This window comes from Pan troglodytes, chromosome 17, assembly GCF_028858775.2.
Source record: "Pan troglodytes isolate AG18354 chromosome 17, NHGRI_mPanTro3-v2.0_pri, whole genome shotgun sequence".
Lineage (NCBI taxonomy): Eukaryota > Metazoa > Chordata > Mammalia > Primates > Hominidae > Pan > Pan troglodytes.
In genome coordinates this window covers 61,023,790-61,049,980 of record NC_072415.2, presented here as the reverse complement: position 1 = coordinate 61,049,980, position 26,191 = coordinate 61,023,790, and the positions used below count along the sequence as shown (strand labels likewise).

General features: G+C 42.4%; 1 protein-coding gene and 1 long non-coding RNA gene across 2 annotated transcripts in view; one reads left to right on the top strand and one right to left on the bottom strand.

Annotated features, from left to right (window-relative positions):
• Positions 1 to 17,705, top strand: part of LOC107969495 (uncharacterized) — a 58,117-nt gene extending 40,412 nt beyond the window's left edge. Inside the window, exons 2-3 of the long non-coding RNA XR_008540634.2 lie at positions 14,797 to 14,909; positions 15,279 to 17,705. This is a non-coding gene — a long non-coding RNA (uncharacterized LOC107969495). The remainder of the gene's footprint in view (positions 1 to 14,796; positions 14,910 to 15,278) is intronic.
• On the bottom strand, positions 1,507 to 21,848 carry ELAC1 (elaC ribonuclease Z 1). The gene is made up of 4 exons (XM_001155672.5): positions 21,656 to 21,848; positions 15,229 to 15,393; positions 5,228 to 5,695; positions 1,507 to 3,170 (listed from the first exon to the last, which is right to left on the bottom strand). The coding sequence occupies exons 2-4, from the start codon at positions 15,383 to 15,385 to the stop codon at positions 2,704 to 2,706; spliced, it is 1,092 nt and encodes a 363-aa protein (XP_001155672.2). The 5' UTR covers positions 15,386 to 15,393; positions 21,656 to 21,848; the 3' UTR covers positions 1,507 to 2,703.
• Between the last annotated feature and the right edge of the window lie 4,343 nt (positions 21,849 to 26,191).

Below are 26,191 nucleotides of genomic sequence, written 5' to 3'. Positions count from 1 at the left end.
ACAGATTTACTTTTATCTACTGGTCTCTTTCACTAGGCTGTGTGCTTAGGGCTGGAATTTTGCCATTTGTCTATTCATGTATATACTACCAACACAATAAAGTCTGGCACTTACTTAGTACTCAGTGAATGGGGCATCACCAAAGAGGTGGTGTAAATTCTTTCTGGTAAGTTCAGTAATGAAATGGGCTAGTTTCATTACCATGCACCACCACACCTAGCTAATCTTTGTAATTTTAGTAGAGACGGGGGTTTAGCCACGTTGCCCAGGCTGGTCTCGAACTCCTGACCTCAAGCAATCCATCCACCTTGGCCTCCCCAAGTGCTGGGATTACAGGTGTGAGCCACTGCCCCTGGCCAAGATGGAGTCTTGCTATGTCTCTACGGACTTGAACCCCTGGACTCAAGTGATCCTCTCACCTCAGCCTCCTGAGTAGGTGGCACTACAGGCACACACCACTGCACTCAGCTCTAGGTGGACATTTCTAAGGATGTGGCAGTGACTAAGACATAATAATCTCTATCCTCAGGGGCTTCATGCATTAGAGATACTCATCTGAGCCATTCTAGTCCTAGAGTCCTAGCCTCTGGCACAAGTTTAGGTACATTAGATGTCTAATTAATGCTTATTTGAATTGAATTTAGAAACCATGGCATGCTTTATGCATGATCAAAATTTGGCACTTTTTGCAGGCAGAGTCTATAGTAAGACAGACCATTCTAGAGACTGCATCAGAATGATCATATCTTAAGTAACCAGACCTATTTTGATCATTGTTTTTTGTTTTTGTTTTTTGAGAGAGGGTCTTGCTCTGTTGCTCAGGCTGGAGTGCAATAGCATGATCATGGCTTACTGCAGCCTCAACCACCCCAGGCTCCCACCTTGGCCTCCTGAGTAGCTGGGACCACAGGCACACCACCATGCCTGGCTAAGTTTTGTATTTTTTGTAATGATGGGGTTTCACCATGTTGTGCAGGCTGGTCTGGAACTCCTGGGCTCAAGCAATCCGCCTGCCTTGGCCTCCAAATGCTGGGATTACAGGCATGAGCCACTGCCCCCAGCCAATCATCACTACTTTGGAGTCTCCACAACTAGCCAGGAGTCAAAAAATTTGGCCAGAGAAGCCCCAGAACCCAGAGGAAATTGAACAGTACGTACTACAACAGTGTTTCTAAATATGTGTGCTGTAAAGCTCTCTAGGTTCCTGAGATGTTAACAGGTAGTACCTGGTGAAATAGGACTGAGAAAGGGGTTCAACAGAGCTGACAGGCCTCTGTACTGCAGGATTTCTCAACACCTTCAAGCAATGTGCTATGCTCCTTATATATGTTGTCTTGTTTAACAATCTATGACATAGGTCTTACTGTTTTTCCCATTTTTGAAATGAACAAGCTGAAGAAACTCAGAGAGTGGGTTACCTGCTCCAGACCACACAGAGGTACTACCACATATCAGAGAATGGGACTCTGGGATCAGGTCTTTCTGGCATCAAACACTGGTTTATGATCATTTGAAGCAATACTGTTTTTAGTATGTTGATGGACACTACACCACTCCTAGGAGGACAGACAGCAATAATGTGTTTCCCAAACTGATTTGACTGAGGAGCCCCTCTGAGTGAATCAGCACTCAAGGCTAGCTTTCCATGGAGCATGTTTTAAGAAACATTGTGGGGCAAATAACGTTTATTAATAGGGACATGTCAATGAAACCTCAGTTTAACAGATAAGCATTTTTTACCTCCAGGTTCATAAGCTTCACTTGATGGCTCATTTCTTTTGAATGTTATTTGGTATGACACTGCAATTCTAACACATTCACTCTTTAGGATTTGACTTACCTAGTAATTCCACTCATTATGTCACTAATTTTGGTAAACTATATTCACATCAAGAGTATAAACTAACTTGCTGTGTATCTCAATGGGCCTGCAATTTGCATTTCGGGGTGAGATGATTCTTTATTGTATATGACTGACCAAAACTTTGCAGGACAGCTAACATCCCTTATCCCTGCTGACTAAATACCAGTAGTAGTAGTACCACCACTACCACCACCGTACTCAGTCACTGTGACAAGAAAACATACCCATAATTTCAAATCTGCTTCTAGAGGAGCAGTGTCACCCCAGCTGAGAACCATGGGTTAAGACCCAAATAGAAAGTTTAATAAAATGTTAAAATAAACACCTAGCCAAACCCTGCATTCAGTATTCCAGCAAAGCTATGGTCATGCTATCATCAATCCTGCCTGTCCAACGTCTCATGACATTTCTCTCTCTTCTGTTAGTAACACAAACAGATTCAATACAAACTGCCAAAATACCATTTTTAGCCACGAGGGCTGAGTCCTGTGCTCTTTGCCAATAGCAGCAATAAAGCTGGGCAGAAGCTAAGCCCAGGACTGCATGGAATATTGGCTATCTGTGGTAGTAGCACAAAATAAGATGTATACCTGAATAGTCTATCATTTTGACAAATCTGGACTTCAAAAAGGATGCTGGGGTTTTTTTCTCTTAAAAAGATTTATTATCAAAAAGCTTGCTCCCTTTAAATACTGAGCCAATTCATCAATGCAGCTCCATTCTTTTTAGGATTATTAGGGCCCAAATAATTTCAGACTAAAACAAGAAATAAAAAAACTGGACTATAGGTTCAGTAACATATTCACAGACATGTCAGTGTGCACTCAGGAACACTGGTTTCATTTCTTGATTGGAATGCTTATCACCATAAAATCTTCTGCTAGAGTCACTTCTTGGAGATCTAACACTGATTCAGCTTGCTTTTTTAGTTCTGCAATGCCATCTGTTTCTCCTTCTCTGGCCAAGGCAACTGGTTTGTACCTCTGACTGAAGTGAGTCAGAACCAGCCTCTTTGCACGGCACAACTTTGCAAATGTTGCTGCCATCTGTGGTGTGCTGTGACCATGCTCCTTTGCTTTGTCCATCTGGGCATCATCCAGGGTTGCTTCGTGGATCAACAGGTCTGCTTCCAAGCACAGCTTTACTCCTCCATCACCCACAACCCCAGAGCAGTCACCCAATATGCAGATTTTTCTTCCAACAATAGGCTTTTTTAAGACATCTTGGGGAGAAACTGTAACCCCATTTTCCAAAACAACAGAAATTCCATTTTTCAGCTTCCCATAGGCAGGACCTGGTGGAACACCTAATGATGAAGGCAGATAACATTACATCATAGGAATGGAATTTATGACTTTTCAAGAGTCTATTTTAACAGCATTGCAAATAGCTAATGGAAAAGGCATCCATAATTGTTATAAATGTTTTACTACTTGTGGAAAACTGGATTTATACATTTTTAAAATTTCAGTGTTGATTGATATTAGCAATGCCTTAGTACTTGAAACATTTCCCATGCATACATGTCAGACAAGTTTTAGTCTCCTAAGTATCACTAGGGCCTTATCGTAGTCACTGTAACATTCTTGATTCTCTGCTGTGCACAGAAACAACAGTTTTTGAGAGTGCTTTATTTAATAAGCTCACCTTTGGGTAAAATTTGAGAGTGCATTTAAATAGTGATATAGTCAGGCTGGGTGCACTGGCTCATGCCTGTAATCCTAGCATTTTGTGAGGCCGAGGCAGGTGCAGTGGTGCACACCTGTAGTCCCAGCTATATGGGAGGCCAAGGCACAAGAATTGCTTTAACCCAGGGGGCAGAAGTTGCAGTGAGCGAGCTGAGATCACACCACGGCACTCCAGCCTGGACAACAGAGTGAGACTGCCTCAAAAAAAAAAAAAAAAAAAAAAAGATATAATCAACACCTAGTCAAAACAAGTACCTACAAAGTAACTTAATAAAAAAATTGTTAGCAGGATTGTTTGTATTACAAGATCAAGGAGCATTTTTTCAGGCAATTGTACATTATTAGTCTTCTTGGCAGAGAGGGGCAGTTCCACATTTATCAAAGTGGGCTTAAATCTCGTATTAATTTAAAGTAAGACCTGATCATCACTATAGACAGTACTTACAAACTAGTATAGTATGACCACCAATTCCAACACAGATCATGTTTAAAGTTTCCAAATATAATAGTATTTCCACAGGCTTTCAGGTAATAAAAATATCCTTGGCCTAAGTCACTTTTCCTCATTATCTAGCATTTTGTTTTAGTTGAGGAAGAGATCACATAAATAAAAAAACAAACACACACAAAATGCCACTGTGCTTTTTACAGGCACTGCCACAGCATGCCTGTGAAGGCAGTGACACTGGAGATATAATGTACCTGGACTCTACCTCGCAAGAGGTGCTGAAAAGATCCCCTCATGCATGCTGGCTTAGCGCTTAGCATGGAGGAGGTGTGAAGCCTTAGATGGGCCCCAAGCCCACCTCTGTATGCTTGCTTTCAACTACGATGAACCCTGATATCTAAAACTGGTTGAGGCACAGGGTTTTGAATACCAAATTAATTTAATCAAGGTTAAATTAGTAAGCAAAGTAGATACAGAAGTAAACTCTGAAAGCACATGGTTGCAGTTGTAAGGTTAAGAACGATGGCAAAAATTCTCAGACCGAAGATGTCATCAAAAACACGTATCAAAGGGAAGACATGAAAAAATAAAGCCTGGACCTAAAACCACCACCACTACCACCCAAATCACCTTGCCAACCAAGATAGTATAAGGTGAAGACAGACTAAGAATGTGGATCCAGGGAGATGAAGACAGGATTCAAATGTATACTTGGCTTTTGCTCTAAATAGCATTTTTTGGCCCCATGGATTTTCCTTAATAAGCAAACTTTGGGCAAAGGGACTAAGTGGAGAAAATGTCAGTTTTAGGCCTGGGATAGAGGAGTGGAAGCTTACTATGACATTTTTTTTTTTTTTTGAGACAGAGTTTTGCTTTGTCACCCAAACTGGAGTATAGTAACACTATCTTGGCTTACTGCAGCCTTGACCTCCCAGGTTCAAGTGATCCTCCTGCCTCAGCCCCCCAAGTAGCTGGGACTACAGGCACATGCCACCACACCCAGTTACTTTTTGTATTTTTAGTAGAGATGGGGTTTCGCCATGTTGCCCAGGCTGGTCTTGAACTCCCGAACTCAAGTGATCCTCCCACCTCGGCCTCCCAAAGTGCTAGGATTACAGGCGTGAGCCACCACTCCTGGCCTTACTATGACACTTCTTATAGCTTCAGTCAACAGGAGCCCTATTGATGAGAAGGGGGGAAAAAACAAAAAACAAAAAAAACACTTACCAAGGTCTTTAAGTTTCTGTGCATTGAGTTTACCTGGGCGTTTCTTTTCCACGACTGAAAACCCAAATGAGGGAATTCTGTGAAAGAGGCGAAATGCTTTTACAACAAATTGTTCATCATCAAACAGAAGGTATGAGTTTTCTTCTGAGTCTAACAGGATAGTTCTTCCTTGTTCCTCTTTGGGAGGACTGTCTGCTCTATTCACATGCGCAAATTCTTTTAGTTCTTCTGCAGGACATTGATCCGCTGTAGGAACCAGTTCATGAACCACATAATGGAAGACCAGCTCCGTGTGAGAGAGTTCCATGGTTCGCCAGATAAAGTCCCGAAGCCCTACAGGGCCATAGATTTCAATAGGCTGTTTGGACACCATGGAGCCACTCTGCAGGCTGATTGTGCAGAGGAGCCCAGGAAGGCCAAAGAAATGGTCTCCATGAAGGTGTGTGATGAAGATCTTGGTAATTCTCCCTTTTGATTGAGATAGAGAAATATGTTTGGAAATTTTTCATTAACTAAAAACCCATACAAAGCTATTTGAAACAAGCCTAACAATTTACATTAAAAATAGTAAATTGAATTTAAAAGTTCTACTTATCATCATAAACTTATTCATTTACATTTTGCTACATGATTCCAAAAACAAGAAGACAGGCTTTATTTCACCAGGTGGTTTTTTGTTTGTTTGTTTGTTTGTTTTTAATAGTTTTTTTTTTAAAGAGACAGGTCTTGCTCTGTCATCCAGGCTGGAGTGCAGTGGTGTGATCATAGCTCACTGCAGCCTTGACCTCCTGGACTCAAGTGATCCTACTGCCTCAGCCTCCCAAGTAGCTAGGACTACAGACCCTACCACTATGCCTGGTTTTTGTTTTTTTTTTTTTTAATTTTGTAGAAATGAGGTCTTGCTATGTTGCCCAGGCTGGTCTCAAACTCCTGGCCTTAAGCAATTATCCCACCTTGGCCTCCCAAAGTGCTGGGATTACGGTGCCTAGCCCCACTAGATGGTTTCAATAAGATATAACATTTTTCATAAGACATCTTCATATTACATAGTTTTACAGCTTTCAGAGTATTTTCATACATTTTCTGTCACATAAAAAAACAAGTAGGCCAGGCGCGGTGGCTCAACGCCTGTAATCCCAGCACTTTGGGAGACCGAGGCAGGAGGATCACCTGAGGTCAGGAGTTCGAGACCAGCCTGACCAACATAGAGAAACCCTATCTCTTCTAAACAAAAATACAAAATTAGCCAGTCGTGGTGGCGCATGCCTGTAATCCCAGCTACTCAGGAGGCTGAGGCAGCAGAATTACTTGAACCCAGGAGGCGGAGGTTGCGTGAGTCAAGACTGTGCCATTGCACTCCAGCCTGGGCAACAAGAGCGAAACTGTCTCAAAAAAAAAAAAAAAAAACCAAGTAAAATATACAAGTGTACCAAAATAATTCACTTAACTATTAAATAGATAGGCCTCAAGTATTAAAAGCATCTAGCAATTACATTGCCCCCTACTGCTCCCTCTGAGAAAAGCAAACATATATTCCAGGAAAACAAAATGTTCCACTGGCTCCAACTGACTGGACCAGTGCCTGAACCCAAAATTGCCTTTTAAGGACTCCCTATACTGGACAGCGATTAACCAATCAAGTCACGGCCTGCTTGTCTGGGTGAGGTGGAAGAAGTTGGAGAAAAAGGAAGAAGGGTGAGGAAGGGAGGGGAAAAGGAGGAGGGAGAAGGGAGGTAGGAGAGGGAAAAAGATGAAGAACTGAGAAGAAAGGTGGGCAACAGATGGCAGAATGCAGGAAGGCCGATCCCCTAAGCTATTATGTAAGGGTACTTGGGTCCATTCTTCCTTTCAGTCTGAACTAACACAACAGCTTTTTCAGTGCATATTGGCTTAGGTTATAACTTGGTTTAGCCAATGGTAAACTGAATTTATTGCTGGAATATGGCAGGATGCCACATCAGCATTTTCTGAGACACACCACATGACATTTCAAAAGTAACAACAAAAATTAACACATTTCTAGTGCAAAAGAGGCTTCTGGTCCTTTGCTCAAGGCCCACCTATTTTAAACATTTGATGCTATAAAAGTACAGAAACAGTTTATTGATACCATAAAAGAACAGGAATAGTTTACTGTAATGTGATTTGTTCTATAACATCAAGTGTTCTCCAAGCAAGTCTTCCCAGAATTACTACATCCAAGCCCAGCCAGCAACAGAGAACAACAGATTGGCACAGGCTGATTGTGGACTTTGCGAATCCCCAGGAGGCACTCTAGAAGTTTCCTCGATATGCTCCTTTTTGCTGTTTTTTTACTGCCTGAATTCCTCATTTCCCCCGTCTCCCTGTCCGGGTTGCCAAGCCACCTCCATGTGTGACCTGAGGACTCTGCAGACAAAAAAACTACAGCAATAGGGCCAGGTGCAATGGCTCATGCCTGTAATCACAACACTTTGGGAGGCTGAGGTGGACGGATCACCTGAGGTCAGGAGTTTGAGACCAGTCTGATCAACTTGGAGAAACCCTGTCTCTACTAAAAATACAAAATTAGCTGGGTGTGATGGCACATGCCTGTAATCCCAGCTACTCAGGTGGCTGAGGCAGGAGAATCGCTTGAACCCAGGAGGTGGAGGTTGTGGTGAGCCGAGATCACGCCATTGCACTCCAGCCTGGGCAACAAGAGTGAAACTCCATCTCAAAAAAAAAAAAAAAGAACTATAGCAGTCACTGAGTCCAGATCCCCCAGTGGCCTAAAAACTACCAATATCTGACTTTCTGGGCCCTTTCCCTATCCACTCTAAAACAAAGCCAAACTGAACACCAAAACAACCTGTGAACTCAAAGTGAGGCAAATTAAGTGAAAAACTGCTTCCTACAGTTATCACAGTTTCAAGGAGACAAATACTTCATTTTTCAAGAAACCTGATTTCAAAGGGAGAAGGAATGGCAACCACAATTATCAAAGGTATGAGGAAGCTTTCAAATGAAGACACAAAAATGCCTGAGTTCCCTTTCCCTTGGGAACAAGGAAGTTATGGGGGAATATGTCATCCACAGAGGAGTGGAATATTGAGCATTCTCTAAAAATGAAGACATAGGTATATTGACTGGATTTGGAAAAGCTGCAATATATTGTTTGTATACATTGCTCAGTTGAAAAAAAAAAAGCAGGTTATGCCAAGAGCAGTATAATTCTATGTATGCAGAACTATACACACACACACACTCCCATACTATCACCATATCTATGTACATAGAAAATTCACCTATGAGGGGAGACTTGGACTTTTCTTATTTACACTTTTCTGTTTTGTTTGAATTTTTACAATAAGCATTTATACTTTTTATATCATTTAAAAAATCATGCTCTTATAATACTTTTAATAATCATTTCATGTGTACACATAAGTATAGGGTGTAGAATAATATACATGGAAGACTTGGAAGAGGAGGAGGGTGGCAGGGGGTGGGGGGGTGTGGTGAGGGATAATTAGTTACCTGATGGGTACAATGTACATTATTTGGTCATGAGTACATTAAATCCCAGACTTCACCACTATGTAATATATCCATTATCCCTAGAGGTAGTACAAGCTCAAAGGGTTTCAATGAATCAAATAATGATAGGTCCATAATAGGTTATGGAGAGAAATTAGTATGTACTGAGGGTGCTGCATTCCAGTTTGAGACTAGGGGCATCTGAAGTACTAGAGAGTCACAGGTAATGCTCTAGGATTACTATCTCACCTTCCTCTCTACGGCCAGAAATTTTTCTTTTTTTTTTTTTTTTCGAGATGGAGTCTCACTCTGTTACCCAGGCTAGAGTGCCATGGCACTATCTCGGCTCACCACAACCTCCGCCTCCTGGGTTCAAGCGATTCTCCTGCCTCAGCCTCCCAAGTAGCTGGGTTTACAGGCACCCGCCACCATGCCCAGCTAATTTTTGTATTTTCAGTAGAGATGGGGTTTCACCATGTTGGCCAGGCTGGTCTCAAACTCCTGACCTCGTGATCCACCTGCCTCGGCCTCCCAAAGTGCTGGGATTACAGGCATGAGCCACCATGCCCAGCCTCAGAAATTTTTTTTCTAAGCGTATAGAAATGTAGTAAACTAAACGTTCCTTTGGGCTTTTGGGGTTGTGTTTTTTTTGTTTTCTTTTGTTTTGTTTTGGGTTTTTTTGGCCAAGATTAGATTTATCAATTGTATGTATGAATGCATGCATTTATGTTTATTTATTTATTCGTAGAGACAGGGTCTTGCTCTGTCACCAGGCTGGAGTGCAGTGGCTCAATCATGGCTCACTGCAGCTTTGACCTCCTGGGCTCAAAGGATCCTCCTGCCTCAGCCTCCCACTGGGACCACATCTGGCTTTTTTATTTCTTGTAAAGATGGAGTCTCTTTATGTTGCCCAGCTTGGTCTCAAACTCCTGGCCTCAAGTGATCTTCCTGCCTTGACCTCCCAAAATGCTGGGATTACATGCATGAGCCACTGTGCCCAACTCCAACTGTTTATTTAAATCCTATATAGACTGGGCACAGTGGCTCACAACTGAATCCTAGCACTTTGGGAGGACAAGGCGGGTGGATTGCCTGAGCTCAGGAGTTTGACATCAGCCTGGGCAACATGGCAAAACCCCATCTCTATTAAAAATACAAAAAAAAATTAGCCAGGTGTCATGGTACGTGCCTGTAATCTCAGCTACTCAGGAGACTGAGGCATAAGAATCACTTCAACCTGGGAGGCAGAGGTTGTAATGAGCCGAAATCGCACCACTGCACTCCAGCCTGAGCTACAGAGCAAGACTCTGTCTCAAAAAAAAAACAAAAAACAGAAAATCATATATAAAGGAACTGTAAAATATACTTGTGGTGGATACTTTAGGTGATCCCTGTGGCCCCTACCTCCTGGTGTTCACGTCCTACAATCCCCTCTCCTTGAGTGTGGCCGGGACTTGTGACTTGCTTCTAACCAGCAGAATATGGCACAAGAATGCAATGCGATTACGTTATGGGACATAAGACTCCATCTTGCTAGCAGACTTACTCTAGAGTCTCCTTCTCCCATGCTGGCTATGAAGAAGCAAGCTACCATGAAGCAGAAACCTAAAATGCAGAGAACTCAAGGAGCTCAGGGTGGACTGTCCTACCACTGTAAGGGTTCTGCCAACAACCTGAAAGAGCTGAGAAGCAGAATCTTCCCCAGTTGGGCCTCTGATGAAATTGTAACCCCAGCCAACACCTAGATTGCAGCCTAGTGAGACCCTGAAGCAGAAAACCTAGCTAAACCAGGCCCGAACTCCCTAACCTACAGTAACTAGGAGATAATAAATGCAAATAAGCCACTAAATTTATAATCTGTTATGCATTATTAGATAGTATCAGATAACTAACACAAGTATTAAATAAAAAGATGTATCCCCACAGCCAAACCTCTGGTACTCACACTTAACAATTTCTTGTTTCTATTTCAGTACACCTTGCCACCTCAACTCCTACTGTCTAAAATGTTAACTATCAAGTCTCTACTCTGGCCTGTGCCTGTCCAGAGGGCTCTCATGAAGGTTCTCATGAAAGGAATCTCTGTACGATCCAAGAAAAGCAAAGAATAGCACCTGAATTATCTCAAAGTTTCAACACAAGACAGTATATAATTACGGTTCAATTGTACCTACCTGAAGGCCATATGTCCCAAACAATATGCATTAGCTCCTTCCTCCAACAACTCTTTTCCTGACTTCTTCTCTAGGTCCAGGACATCACCATCAGTAACTTTATTAATTCTTCACTTCCTCACACACTAGACATTCAGTGACCATCTCCTCTTGTTTCTACAAGTATCTCTTAAATCGAATCTCTCATCTCCATCTCTATACTTCAATATCCTCATTCTCTCTCTCTCTCACACACACACACACATATACACAGTGATGATATGGTTTGTGTCCCCACCCAAATCTCATCTTGAACTGTAGCTCCCATAATCCCTACATCATGGGAAGGACCCGGTGGGAAGTAATTGAATCATGGGAGCAGGTTTTCTCATGCTGTTCTCATGACAGTGAATAAGTCTCACGAGGTCTGATGGTTTGATAAAGGGGAGTTCCCCTGCACATGCTCTCTTGCCTGCCACCATGTAAGACATACCTTTGCCTTTGCCTTCCACCATGATTGTGGGGCCTCCCCAGCCTTGCAGAACTGCGATTAGTTCATTAAACCTCTTTTTTTTTTTAATAAATTACTCAGTCTTGGGTATTTCTTCATAGCAGTATGAAAATGGCCTGATACAGTAAATTGGTACTGGTAGAGTGGGATAATGCTATAAGGATACCTGAAAATGTGGAAATGACTTTGGAACTGGGTAGCAGGCAGAGGCTGGAACAGTTTGGAGGGCTCAAAAGGAGACAGGAAAATATGGGAAGGTTTAGAATTTCCTAGAGACTTGGAGGGCTCAGAAGACAGGAAGACATGGGAAAGTTTGGAATTTCCTGTTGAATGGTTTTGACCAAAAAGCCCAGGCTGAGGTAGTCTCAGATGGAGATGAGGAACTTATTGGGAACTGAAGCAAAGGGATTCTTGCTATGCTTTAGCAAAGAGACTGGCAGCATTGTGCCCCTGCCCTAGAGATCTGTGGAACTTTGAACTTGAGAGAGATGCTTTAGGGTATCTGGCAGAAGAAATTTCTAGGCAGCAAAGCATTCAAGAAGTAACTTGGGTGCTCTTAAAAGCATTCACTTTTATGTATTCACAAAGATATGGTTTGGAATTGGAACTTATGTTTAAAGGGAACCAGAGCATAAAAGTTCAGAAAATTTGCATCCTGATGATGTAACAGAAAAGAAAATCCTATTTTCTGAGCAGAAATTCAAGCTGGCTGCAGAAATTTATGTAAGTAATGAGGAGCCAAATGTTAATCACCAAGACAATGAGGAAAATGTTGCCAGAGCATGTCAGAGGTCTTCACAGCAGCCCCTCCCATCACGTGCCCAGAGGCCTAGGAGGGAAAAATGGTTTCCTGGCCTGGGCCCAGGGCCTTGCTGCTTCGTGCAGTCTTGGGACTTGGTGCCCTGCATCCCAGTGTGGCTTAAAGGGGCCAAGGTACAGCTCAGGCGGTTGCTTCAGAGACTGCAAGCCCCAAGCCTTAGCAGCTTAGATGTGGTGTTGGGCCTGTGGGTGCACAGAAGTCAAGAATTGAGGTTTGGGAACCTCCGCCTAGATTTCAGAGGATGTATGGAAACATCTGGATGTCCAGGCAGAAATCTTCTGCAGGGGTGGAGCCCTCACAAAGAACCTCTACTGGGGCAGTGTGGAAGGGAAATATGGGGTGTGAGCCCCCACACATAGCCACTGGGACACTGCTTAGTAGAGTTGTGAGAAGAGAGCTACTGTCCTCCAGAACCCATAATGGCAGCTCTATTGACAGCTTACACTGTGTGCATGGAAAAGCTGCAGACACTCAACACCAACCCATGAAAACAGCCAGGAAGTGGGCTATACCCTGTAAAGCCACAGGAGTAGAGCTGCCCAAGACAATGGGAACCCACCTCTTGCATCAGCATGCCCTGGATGTGAGACATGGAGTCAAAGGAGATCATTTCGGAGCTTTAAGATTTGACTGTCCTATTGGATTTTGGACTTGCGTGGGGCCTATAGCCCCTTTGTTTTGGCCAATTTCTCTCATTTGGAATGGGTATATTTACCCAATGCCTGTACCCCCACTGTATCTAAGAAGTAACTAACTTGCTTTTGATTTTACAGGTTCATAGGTAGAAGGGACTAGCCTTGTTTCAGATGAGACTTTGGACTGTGGGCTTTTAAATTAATGCTAAAATGAGTTAAGACTTTGGGGGACTATTGGGAAGGCATGATTGGTTTTGAAATGTGAGGACATAAGGTTCTGGAGGAGTCAGGGGTGGAATGATATGGTTTAGCTATGTCCCACCCAAATCTCATCTTGAATTGTAGCTCCCATTATCCCCACATGTCATGGGAGGGACCCAGTGGGAAGTAATTGAATCATGGGGGGCAGGTTCTCTCATGCTGTTCTCACGACAGTGAATAAGTCTCATGAGATCTGACGGGTTGATAAAGGGCGGTTCCCCTGCATATGCTTTCTTGCCTGCCACCATGTAAGACACGCCTTTGCTCTGCCTTTGCCTTCCACCATGATTGTGAGGCCTCCCCAGCCATGTGAACTGCGAGTCCATTAAACCTCTTTTTTGTTGTTGTTGTAATAAATTACCCAGTCTTGGGTATTTCTTCATAGCAGTATGAAAATGAACTGATACAAGTGAACTGCAATTGCCTTGGAACTGGTCTCCCTGATGCTATTCTCTCTCTCCCAATACATGTGCCATCAGAAAACTCTGTCCTAAAACGCAAACGAGATTGCATTATTCCCCCTTAAAAACATGAATGGTTCCTTTTTCCCAGTAGAACAATAAAGTCTAAATATCTTACTATGCTACAGAGGACTACACAGTCAGCCCTCACCTTTTCAGCATTCTTAGTTCCATCTAGCCTAGCCAAGTACTCAATGCTCCCCAACATGCCAGTTCTTTCCTGGAAACTTCCTTACTTGTTGCTCACTTTGTTGTCTGTTCCCTCAATGTCCATCTCTACCTCTCTCTCAGAAAAACTTCTATGAATCTCTTGGATCCTAGCTCAACTGTTAACAATCTCTGGGATGCCTTCTATTAATGAATGGTCAGTTACTTCCCCCTCCTTTGTGCTCCAAAGTACTTAGAAAATACTTCCATTATTCTACTTATCACATTACATGATTGATTACTGTCCATTTGCATGTCAGTTTCCATCACTGGACCAAGAGATCCCTGAACACTAGAAGTATCTTTCCTTTAGTCACCAAGTGCCAGGTACTGTGAAGAGTTGTAGGAATAATGACTTCAATACTATTTATCAAGACCTAATAAGTGAGAGGCACTGTGCTAAGTTGCTAAACGTCTTATCCATTCACTAAAGTAAGTTCCATGATCATTTATATACTTAGTAGATGCCTAGTTGAACAGATATAACTAGGCATCTACTAGGTATATAAATGATCATGGAACGTACTTTACAGTATAGGGAGATAAAGAACACAGAAACAAACTAAATAACATAATTTCAGATACTGATGATGCTAAGAAGTCAATAAAAATAGGACAAAGTAAAGGAATGACTGGGGTGAGAGAGGAACTACTTAATCCAGGAGGATTTGGGAAAGCCTCTGAGAAGATGGCATCTGAGCTAAGATTTAACTGAGAAAGAGGCAATCACACAGAGAATAAATGATTACATGTAATTCTCATAACACCCTTTCTAAGTAGACTTTTTATCCCCATTTTCAAGATCGGGAAAGTAAAGTTGAAGTTTGCTGATATGCTAAGGTCACAGGCCCAAGACACAGCCAGGACTAGAACCCAGGTCTGCCTGACTCTGAGCTGAAGCTTTTCACCATTGGACTGCTCTATCTCCCAGGTGCTGGCCTCTGCTCACTCCATTCCCCCTGATTGAAATGCCCTTCTTCTCCTCAGCCCTGAAATTCCTCCTCCTCCTTTGACAATCCACAGGTCAACTTCTCTGAGAAGTTTACCCTGACAACCCCAAGAGGAAAACAGCATCTCCCTCCTCCAAACATTTCCTACCCTTTGCATCCTCTCATGAAAACTATCTCCTGGTGGAGGTAAGTATGTACACTGCTTCCTTGCTAAGGCAGTGTTCATCTAATATGCCTGGTGTATCCCACGACATTTCCCAAACCCCAAGCCTACATGAATCCTTGCTTTCAGCATCTACAGGATAAATGAAAAGCAAGTAAATAAGTAAATGAAGTTCAGTGGACGTGGCCAGATGCCTGCAGGCCTTCCAAGTCTCACCAGGGTCTAGCATTGAAGTGGGATGCAACCATCAGGGCTGTTTCTAAACAAAATGTCCAAGGAGAGCCAAGAAAATGAAGCAGAACAACAAAAAAATCTTAATGAGATAGCTGAAGGCACACTAACCTGCTTTAAGTTGGCTTTTCATAAGCTGTGTCTGTGTTCCCTCCCCACAGTCAAAGAGCCAGCACTCGCCTTCACACCGAAGGACCACAGCAGAGGCACCCCGGGTTGGAGATGGGTATGCTGCACCCGTCCCCAGAAATGTCACATCCATAGACATCTTCCACCCTGCAACAGAAAGATCATCTGGGGATTATTTCATATCACTGTACCAAAAACATATTCCTGTAATATTTATCTCTATTATTACTTTTTGGTTATTTAGAACAGTCTGGATTCTTGGTCTCTCATAGTATTCCACACATATCCACAGTAAGGTTTTAATAACTTGGCTAAAACTACAAGTTAACAAATCTTGTATAATTGTTCACACACCCAAACAAACAAAAATAACCAAACCCAGGCAATTAAAAACTATAGCTGAATTCTAACTATATGATGTTCTCAAAAAGGCAAAACTATGGAGACAGTAAAAATCGTGCTTGCTAGTGATACAGGGTGAGAGAAGGAAGAATGAACAGGCAGAGCACAGGGGATGTTTAAGGCAGTGAAACGATTCTGTATGATACAGTAAGACAGACATATGTCATTATACATTGGTCAACTGTACACAGAATAAACACCACTAGAGTGAATGAGCTCTAATGTAAACTTTAGTTGACAGTGTATCTGTATCAATATTGGCTCAACAACTGTAACACATGTAGCACATTTTTCATTTTTTTTTCATGAGCCCTTAAGCTTCTGAACATATACCGCATTAATGCAAGATGTTAATAAGGGGAAACTGAGGGGTGAGGGATAAGAGAGTATATGGGAACACTCTGTACTTTCTACTTACTAATTTTTTTAAAAAAAATCCTTCTAATAAACACTAAACAACAACAACTCTAGTTGAGATACAGGGCAAGAGATGGTATTTAATGATACTCACCATATGGTGTCTCTGATGCCCATAATGATCAGCCCTTTCCCTTTCTCTGAACAATCATAACAGTAATGCTCTATTATGCTCTATAGTCATGCTGATATTTCACAATAATGCTGAACAAATGTCTCACTCCCTACATGACATGGTCCATGACTCACGAGGACTTGGGACTCTGCTATTTTAAGTGATCAGCAACAACCTGTTGAATGTGCAGGTTTATTCCAACTCCTGGCACTATTCCTTTCACTATTTCTAGGTACATCTGACATCACTGATATACTTCTGAGATGGAAGATATGTATCAAACAGAATGTATTAGAATGAACTGAAATTTATACATAACTGATTATAGATTATCCACATTGATGGCAGGGAAGAAAACAAATAAGCTTAAGAAAAACTACTGTAAGAGAATTTGACTGACAGCTAGATATAAAATATACAAAAACTTCAGTAACTCTTCTCAGTCTTAGCAATAACAAGATAAAAACAGAAATGGGGGAAAAACCCATTCTAAGAGCAAAAACAAAATTACCAGAAATAAAGTTAGCAGGAAAGGAACAGCACCCAAAAGATTCACACGAATAAAAGATACACATTATGTCCCTGATAGGATGACTTGATATCACAGAGATGTTCATCCTTCCTAAGCTAATGTAGATGTATTTGGTGGAAATTCTATCAGACTTCCAGTGGGATTTATTTTGGAACAGAAACAATCCAAAAATCATATGGAAGGAAAAATAAATGTCTGAGAAGGGACGAGAAAATTCCAAAAAGCAGTGAGTGGTGACCTGCTTTTCTAGGTATTAACATTTACTACAGCAATCTGACATAATTAAAACAGAATAGGCCGGGCACGGTGGCTCATGCCTGTTATCCCAGCACTTTGGGAGGCTGAGGAGGGTGGATCACCTAAGGTCAGGAGTTTGAGAGCAGCCTGGCCAAGATGGTGAAACCCTGTCTCTACTAAAAATACAAAAATTAGTCGTGCATGCTGGCGCACACCTGTAGTCCCAGCTACTTCAGGAGGCTGAGGCAGCAGAATTGCTTGAACCTGGGAGGCGGCAGTCATAGTGAGCCAAGATTGCACAATTGCACTCCAGCCTGGGTGACAGAGTAAGACTCTGTCTCAACAAATACATACATACATACATACATACAAACAATAATATTGGCACAAAAATAGAGGCAAAAGGGAAGGGAAAGTTCAGAAATAAACCAGCTACCTATCGGAATCAATACAGTATATAACAAAGGTGTAAAAAGTGTGGTTTCTTTAATGAATGGCACTGACATAATTGGCTATTCTAGCAGAGAAAAAAGCAAAGAAAGATGCTCACTTTGCATTGTATATAAAAATACACTTCACGTAGTTAAGAAATTTAAATGTAAAAAATCCAATAACGTGTTCAAAAAAATTAGGAGAATGTTTATACATTTAACTGTGGAGATGGGAAGCCCTTATTGGCAAGACATAAAATCCAGAAATTTTAAAAACAGACATTTTCACTAAATAAAATCTTTTATATATATTGAGACTCATAAAGTCAAAGGACAAGAAAAAAAAACCTGAAAAAAAAAAGTTTGGACCCCCTTATGACAGGGGGTTAATGCTCCTAAAAAAAAAAAAGTTTATGCAAATGCATTCAAAATACAAAAATACTTGTGCAACAGAAAAACAGACAAAGGATATATATATATATATATACACACACACATATATATATACATATATACACATATATATATACATAAATATGTATATATATGAATCACAGAAGAAATCCAAATGGCCTATAAGCATGAAAAGGGTTCAAACAACTATCGTGTATCTATTTAAAAAATTTAAATTAATAAATAAAAGGGTTCAGTCTCCAGGTAGTTAGTGGAATGCAAAATAAAGAACAAAGAGGCTGGGTATGGTAGCTCATGCCTGCAATCCCAGCATTTTGGGAGGCTGGGGTGGGAGGATCACTTGAGCCCAGGAGTTTGAGACCAGCCTAGGCAACATAGTGAGACACTGTCTCTACAAAAAAATTAAAAAACAAAAATCAGCTGGACATGGAGGCATGTGCTTATAGTCCCAGCTTTTCAGGAGGCCAAGGCAGGAGGATCATTGGAACCTGGAAGGTTAAGGCTGCAGTGAGCTGTGATTTCACTGCTGCACTCCAGCCTGCGTGACAGAACAAGACCCACTCTCACAACAAACAAAAAGAGAGACCATTTACCACACATCAGCTGGCAGGCAAATATCAATAGAGCAATGCTAGTCAGTGCTAACCAGGATGACGGTAAATGGCTACTGTCACAAACTAATGGTGACGAAGTTATGAATTGCGATTAGGCTTTCGGAGAATAATTTGGAATATATATTACCAGTAATAATGATGCTGTTGATAATTATATGCTTTCACCCAGTAATCCCATTTTTGGTAATCTACCCAAATAATAAAGAGCTATGTAAAATGACGTGTATTGTGTTGCTCTCAAGATGGCTAAAATATGAAAGCAATCTAAAAATGTCAATAGGAAAATGGCTGAATATTTTATTGTACATTTGTGCTATTATTTAGTCTATCAACTATTAATTCTGCAGCTAATAGAGTCTTCTGTAACTACTGTTGTGGAGGGATGACAAGGAGAAAAGTTACAGATGGCTATGGTATGATCTCGCTTTTATAACAATACCCCAAACCCCTCCATTTATGTAAGACAGAGAAAGTCTGATGTGGGAGAGGATACACACCATCCTGTTAATATGGGTTATCTCAGGGGTAATTAAAGTGATGGGGTGGGGGCTGTGCGGGGGGTTAACTTTTCTTTTAAATTTATTGCATTATGTTTCAATGAATGGCATTTTATTTATTTTTTTTAATTTATATTTACTTAATGCTGATGATTTTTTTTTTTTTTTTTGGAAATGTGTCATATGGCCAAACATGCTTCTCTAACTACACACTACCTAGTCTTCCCTTCCATTTTGGGAAACAGCCCCTCCCCATATTTCCTGCCCCCAACCCTCATACATAAGGTGGTGCATCTCTACCTTAAGCACAGCGTTGAGGTTATTGCTAATATCCCTTTCATGTGTTACTCTACATTATCACCTCCAAGATCAAGTCTTCCTCTGATAAGAAAGGAGCTTTATTTGCAGAGGCTTCCTTATTGATTTGCAAGATAGGTAAGAATAAACAGAATGCAGAAAGTTAACATTTGTAAAGGCAAATTAACTGCAGAAGGAATAATAGAATATAATCACTTTGTCATCCCTAACAAATAATGGATTTAGATCAGTAGTACATAACCCCGGGGGCATATTAGAATCACCTGGAGAGCTTTTAAAACATATCAGTGAAGGTCAGGTATGGTGGCTCCTGCTTGTAAACTCAGCACTTTGGCAGGCTGAGGTGGCAGGATGGCTTGAGGCCAGGAATTCAAGAGCAGCCTGGGGAACATGGCAAGACTCTGTCTCTATAAAAAAATTAGCCAGGCATGGTGGCATACACCTGTAGTCCCAAACAAAACAAAAAACCCTATCAATAATTGGGCTCCATCCCAGAACATTGAGATAGGAAATTCTGCAAGTGAGACATGTTTTAGTATTAAAAAATAAATAAATAAAATAAAAAGCCTTCTCCTGTGATCCTAACATGGAGTCCGATTTGAGAATCACTTAGTGAAAGGCTAACAGAGAACTGCAATGTATGGATCAGGTTGACCTAAACTCACTACTCAACTAATTAATCTTTTTTAAAAAAGTTTTATTCTGAAAAACTTCAGACACATACAGAAGTAGAGATTAGCCTAATGCAATGCCATACACCCATCATTGAACTTCAACAACTGTTAACTCATAGGCAATCATGTTTCATCTATACACACCACCCCCATTACTCCAAGAATACTTGGTAAGACAAACGGTGTGCTGTCTGATGGGAGTACACCATTAGGCAGCACGCATTGTCTAGCTGTCTCTCTTTCTGACGTTAACAGCCGCTAGTGATCATTGCCAGGATCCATTATTTCATTAGGGGTTGCCAAAAGGTGATATTCTCTCATTTCTTTTGCATGTATTTGCTGGCATTCCCTGGTCAATTGTTACCCTACGGTGCTACTTGTACATAAAAGGTCCACAAAGAGAGGCAAGATGCTATCTAACTCCTGGTGTGATACAATGTGAAAAACACAGTAATCCCCCATTAAGTTCTCTTGCCAAAAAATCGAACCTGACCTGAACAAGTCTGCAGGTCTAAATACCTGCTTATTAAAGGATACCAGAGATGGAAAAAGCAAAATCCTGGTTGTAGAAAACGTGAACCGTACAAATGACTTGTTCAAGTAAAATACAGGGAACAAAATAAAGAGCAAAAGATTAAGAGAGATCTAAGAGACATCAACCAAATATAACGTGTGTAGATTGTTTGGATACTGATTTGGACAAACTGGGTAAGAGGAGAGAGACAACTAGGAAAATGTAAATGCTGACTGGATAGTAGAGGGTAAAATGAAGTGCTAAGTACACTGATAATGGCTTTATGTTTTAAAAAGGTGTTATTGTGTTTTATAAACATGAACAAGGTAACAGATGGAATGGTACATTTCAGATTTGCTTTAAAATACTACATTGGGGGAGAGGGTAACAGATGAAACAGAATTGATCATGAATTGGGAGTTCAGTATACTATTCAATTTTCATATATGACTTGAAGGTTTCCATAATAATTTTAAAACAAATATAATGAAAACCCTCCAAATAGGTCGGGAAGTAATCAGAAATTATTTAATCAATGCTGCATGTTTTGGGACATGCACCATTCTAGGCACTAGGAATTAAATGCGAGCAAACCAGATTAGGTCCCTGTCTTCTTGGAAAAAAAAACAAAACAAAAACCCAGCTGCTTGCTTTCTCAAGACTGTGATCCACGTTCGGCGAAGTGCATATTCCAGTCGTGATCACAGTACTGTCATTTCACTCTGGGCCCGTGGATCTCGGTCCTGGCCGCAGATCACAATTCCCCGGTGATGATGGGGCATCAGCATTTGGAGGCTTCCCAAGCGATTCTACTGGTTGCCGGGTTGAGAACCGGCGCTCCTTCGTTTTCAGGCAGGCAGTGTCAACCCTGCAATCACCCTGTGGTGTGCCTAGGGCAGATATCGCTGTCCTCCATCTTAGAGCTGAAAGAACCGAGGCCGGGCGGCAGAGAGTAAGAGGCCAAGGCACAGGCAGGGCCAGAGGCCAGATTTCCGGCCTCTAGAGAGCCCAGGCTCCCCCACGAGACCGTGTTGGCCTCGAAAAAGGCTGGGTGGGCGGCGGCGCCGGGCGGCCGAGGCTCCGGCCCGCCGAGACTCCGGCCCGGGGCGGTGAACGAGGCGCGTCCTCGCTCCCGGGCGCTCCCCAGGCTTAGGTCCCCAGCGCCGGGCCGTGCCTGGTCGAGCCGGCGAGTCCCGAGGAAGCGCGCGCGCCCGCCCCCCTCTGGTATGCCCTACCGCACTCACCCTCTCCCCGAGGCCCGCGCCAGGAGCCGAGGGAGGCGCAGGCCCTCACCCTGGCCCAGCTGTCCGCGGGGCTACAATGCGCCCGGGCGGAAGTGCGCCGCCGGCCGGGTCCCGCGCGGCCGCTCTAGGATGTGAGGGAGGTCCGCGCTCGGTGGCGCCCGCGCGGGACCTGGCTCTGGGCGCGCTTCCGGGCTCCCCCCGGGCCGCGAGGGCAGTAATTGAGTTTCCCTCTTTCCCAGGTCGCTGTGTGTCAGGTGATGGCTATCGCCCTGAGGACCAGAGCGGGATAAACCAAAAGGGAAAAAGTTACTCTTCTTTTGTTTTCCGTGTAATATTTTCCACATAAGAGTGTTCGTCCTGATGTTTTGCTCATACATATGTGTCATTTTTGGTCTTTGGTTGGGATGAATCTTTACTGCCTTTCATCCACTAAGATCCTTTGCCTGACCATGCACCTTCATAAAGCCCCGTCCATATTCCATTTTCCTACTCTAGGTTGGAATATTTGCTTAACATCTGAAGCTGATTGTGCCGTACTCACTCCAAGCCTTGGTGTTCTCTTAGGTAGCAGACGTGGGATTGAAAAACCCAGGCTGGCTGTATACAGAACGGGCACGTGGCGATTACAGACCACAGGGAAAAACTCCTTCAGTTTGAATAACAACTTTTAAAAAAAGTATTTCAAGCTCCTGTGTACTGCCAGATGCACTGATTTCGTGCTCAGCGTACTTGAGGTGGTCAAAATATCCAGCAGCTGGCCGGGCGCCGTGGCTCACACCTGTAATCCCATCACTTTGGGAGGCCAAGACGAGCAGATTGCCTGAGCTCAGGAGTTCGAGACCAACCTGGCCAACATGAAAAACCTCGTCTCTACTAAAAATACAAAAAAAAAAAAAAAAAAAAAATTAGCCGGTCATGGTGGCACACGCCTGTAGTCCCAGCTACTCGGGAGGCTGAGGCATGAGAATCGCTTGAACCCAGGAGGTGCAGGTTGCGGTGAGCCAAGATCGCACCACTGCATTCCAGCCTGAGCGACAGAGAGAGACTCTGTAAAAAAAAAAAAAAAAAAAATCCAGCGGCTTCAAAATAGGAATTGGAGTGGTGTTTCTTGAAACTACCAGGACAGAGAGACTGCCACTTGTTTAAAAATCATTAACTGATCTACTTCTACTTATTGGGCTCTTTTAACCTTTATTCCAGTATTAATGGAGCTCTGACTTTGTGGATAGTATTATTTTGGGGGCTGAGAGATTTTAAAAATTTGTCATGGTCCCTGGTTTTGGGTTTTTGTTTGTTTGTTTGTTTGTTTGTTTGTTTGTGACAGGGTCTCACTCTATCACCCAGGTTGGAGCGCAGTGGCGCGATCTCAGCTCACTGCAACCTCTTCCTCCTGGACTCAATCAATCCTCCCACCTCGGCCTCCCAAGTATCAGTAGCTGGGACTACAGGACTACAACCTCCCAAGTAGCTGGCACTACAGGCAAGCCACCACACCCAGCTATTTTTTTTTTTTTTTTTTGTAAAGATGGGGTTTCACTGTGTTGCCCAGGCTGGTGTGAAACTCCTGAGGTCAAGCGATCCACCCGCCTCAGTGTCCCAAAGTGCTGGGATTACAGGCGCGAGCCACCGTGCCCTGCCGGTCCCTGGTTTTAAGGAGCCTACACTCAGTCAGGAAACAATCCACTTAAAAGGATATGGAAAAAGGGAGATCACTAGCTAAGAGATGAGTGAGGAAGAGGTAGGATTTGAGCTGAATCTTGTAGGATGCTGACACTTGAATTAATGTGGAAATAAAAAAATAAAATGGACTTGGTCAAGTGGGGTCTAAATTAACAAAGCATTGAACACTGGAACTTGAACTTATCTCTCCTGACACTTGCCTAGCTAAAAGTTCCTTAAGAAGACACATAGCATTCTACAGCTTGGTCTTGATCACAATCAGCGAGGACAACAGTCCCCAACCTTTTTGGCACCAGGTACCAGTTTCATGGAAGACAATTTTTCCTTGGGGGCAGGGGGTGGGCATAGAGTTTCGGGATGAAACTGTTCCATCTCAGATCATCAGGCATTAGTTAGATTCTCATAAGGAGCATGCAACCCAGATCCCTCACATGTGCAGTTCACAATAGGGGTCACAGGTCTATGAGAATCTGATGCCCCAGCTGACCTGACAGGAGGCAGAGCTCAGGCAATAATGCTTGCTGGCCTGCCGCTCACCTTATGCTGTGTGGCCCAGTTCCTAACAGGCCACAGACCTTACTGGTTTGCAGCCCAGGGGTTTAAGACTCCTGAGCTAGGGATCTCCCAGAGCAGTATTCTCCATAGACCTGGCTAGGACTTATTTCTGCCCATCCATCAAAGCTTCCTACTCCCTTCTCAGAGGTTATCACACTTTTAGAGAATAGTGGATAGAACTGTTTGTTCATTTAAAAAATTTTCTATCATGGGAAATTTCAAACATATAAAAGTTGAGAAAATTATGAATGAACCTTTACATACAATCATCACTAAACTTCAACAGTTAGCAACATCTGATCCATCTTGTTGCACCTATAATTCCTCTGTATTAGTCCATTTGCATTGCTATAAAAAATACCTGAGACTGGGTAATTTATAAAGAAAAGAGGTTTATTTTGGCCCCCAGTTTTACAGGCTGTACAGAAAGTGGCTGCCGGCATCTGCTTCTGGTGAGGGCCTCAGGAGGTTTACAATCATGGCAAGGTAAAGAGGGAGCAGGCATGTCACATACTGAGGCAGCGAGGAGGAGGGGCAAGGCTTCTTTTAAGTAACCAGCTCCCCAGTGAACTAATAGAGAACTCAGTCATCACCAAGGGGATGGCACTAAGACATTCATGAGGGATGCACCCCCATGATCTGACACCTCCCTCTAGGCCCCACCTCCAACACTGGGGATCACATTTCAACATGAGATTTGGAGAGGACAACCATCCACAGTATCACCGTCTCTCTCCAAAGGCAACAACAACAACAAAAACAAAACCCTGGATTATTTTTTAGCAAATTCCAGGCAAAATATCATTTTATTCATAAATACCTCTATGAACATTTAAGGACCCTTTAAAAAAATCTCATCACAATATAATGATGGTCGGCATTGTAGTATGTAAATATATATAAAAGATAAGGACTTTAAGAATAGAACCATAATATCATTATATTATAAAAATAAGAAAATAATTCCTTAATATCATCAAATATGCAGTGACTGTTCAAATTTCCTAATTCTCTTATAACTTTTTTAATTTTTAAATTTTTTTATTTTTATGGGTCCATGGTAAGTATATATATTTATGAGGTACATGAAATATTTTGATACAGGCATACAATGGGTAATAATCACATCAGGGTAAATGGGATTTTCCCCTGTTCTGTAATGTTTTGTCATTACTTTCTTTTCTTTCTTTCTTTCTTTTTTTGAGACAAAGTCTCGCTCTTGTCCCCCGGTCTGGAGTGCAGTGGCGCAATCTCGGCTCACTGTAACCTCTGCCTCCTGGGTTCAAGTGACTTTCCTGCCTCAACCTCCCAAGTAGCTGGGATTACAGGTGCGTACCACCATACCCAGCTAATTTTTTTGTACTCTAAGTAGAGACAAGGTTTCACCGTGTTGGCCAGGCTGGTCTTGAACTCCTGACCTCAGGTGATCCACCCGCCTCGGCCTCCCAAAGTGCTGGGATTACAGGCGTGAGCCACCACGTCTGGCCGTCATTACTTTCAATGTCAAAAACCACAGTTACTTTTGCAGCAACCTAATAATTTACATTCCCACCAACAGTGTATAAGGGTTCCTCTTTCTGCACATCCTTGCCAGCATTCATTATTGCCTTTCTTTGGGATAGAAGCAATTTGAACTGGGGTTAGATGATATCTTATTGTAGTTTTAATTTGCATTTCTCTGATGATCAATGATGTTGACCACCTTTTTATAGACCTCTTGACCATCTGTATATCTTCTTTTGAGAAAAGTCCTATTAAGACTTTTAGCTCATTTTTAATTGATTAGATTATTTCCTGTAGAGTTGTTGAGTTCCTTATAAATTCTGGTTATTAATCCTCTGTCAGATGGGTAGTTTGCAAATATTTTCTCCCACTCTGTGGGTTCCTCTTCACTTTGTTGGTTGTTTCCTTTGCTGTGCCAGAAACTTTTTAACTTGATGTGATCTCATTTGTCCATTTTTGCTCTGGTCGCCTGTACTTTTTGGATATTACTCAAGAACTCTTTGTCCAGATCATTGTCCTGGAGAGTGTCCTCAGTGTTTTCTTTTAGTAGTTTCCCTAGTTCTATGTTGGGAGCCGAAAAGGCCAAAGGTATCGTGACCAACTCAGCATTCCACTGGAGGCTATATGATCAAACAGCAAACTGTTTATCATGAATGCAGGATGTGGGCAAACTCACACTGTGCCTGCCACCAGAAGGTTTGCTGAGGGTGGTCACTGCCTGGCACCGGGCTCCTTGAGGTTATCTACTGGGACATCTAGAGCCTATTGTTCGAGGAATGCAGTTTTGCAAGCCCACTG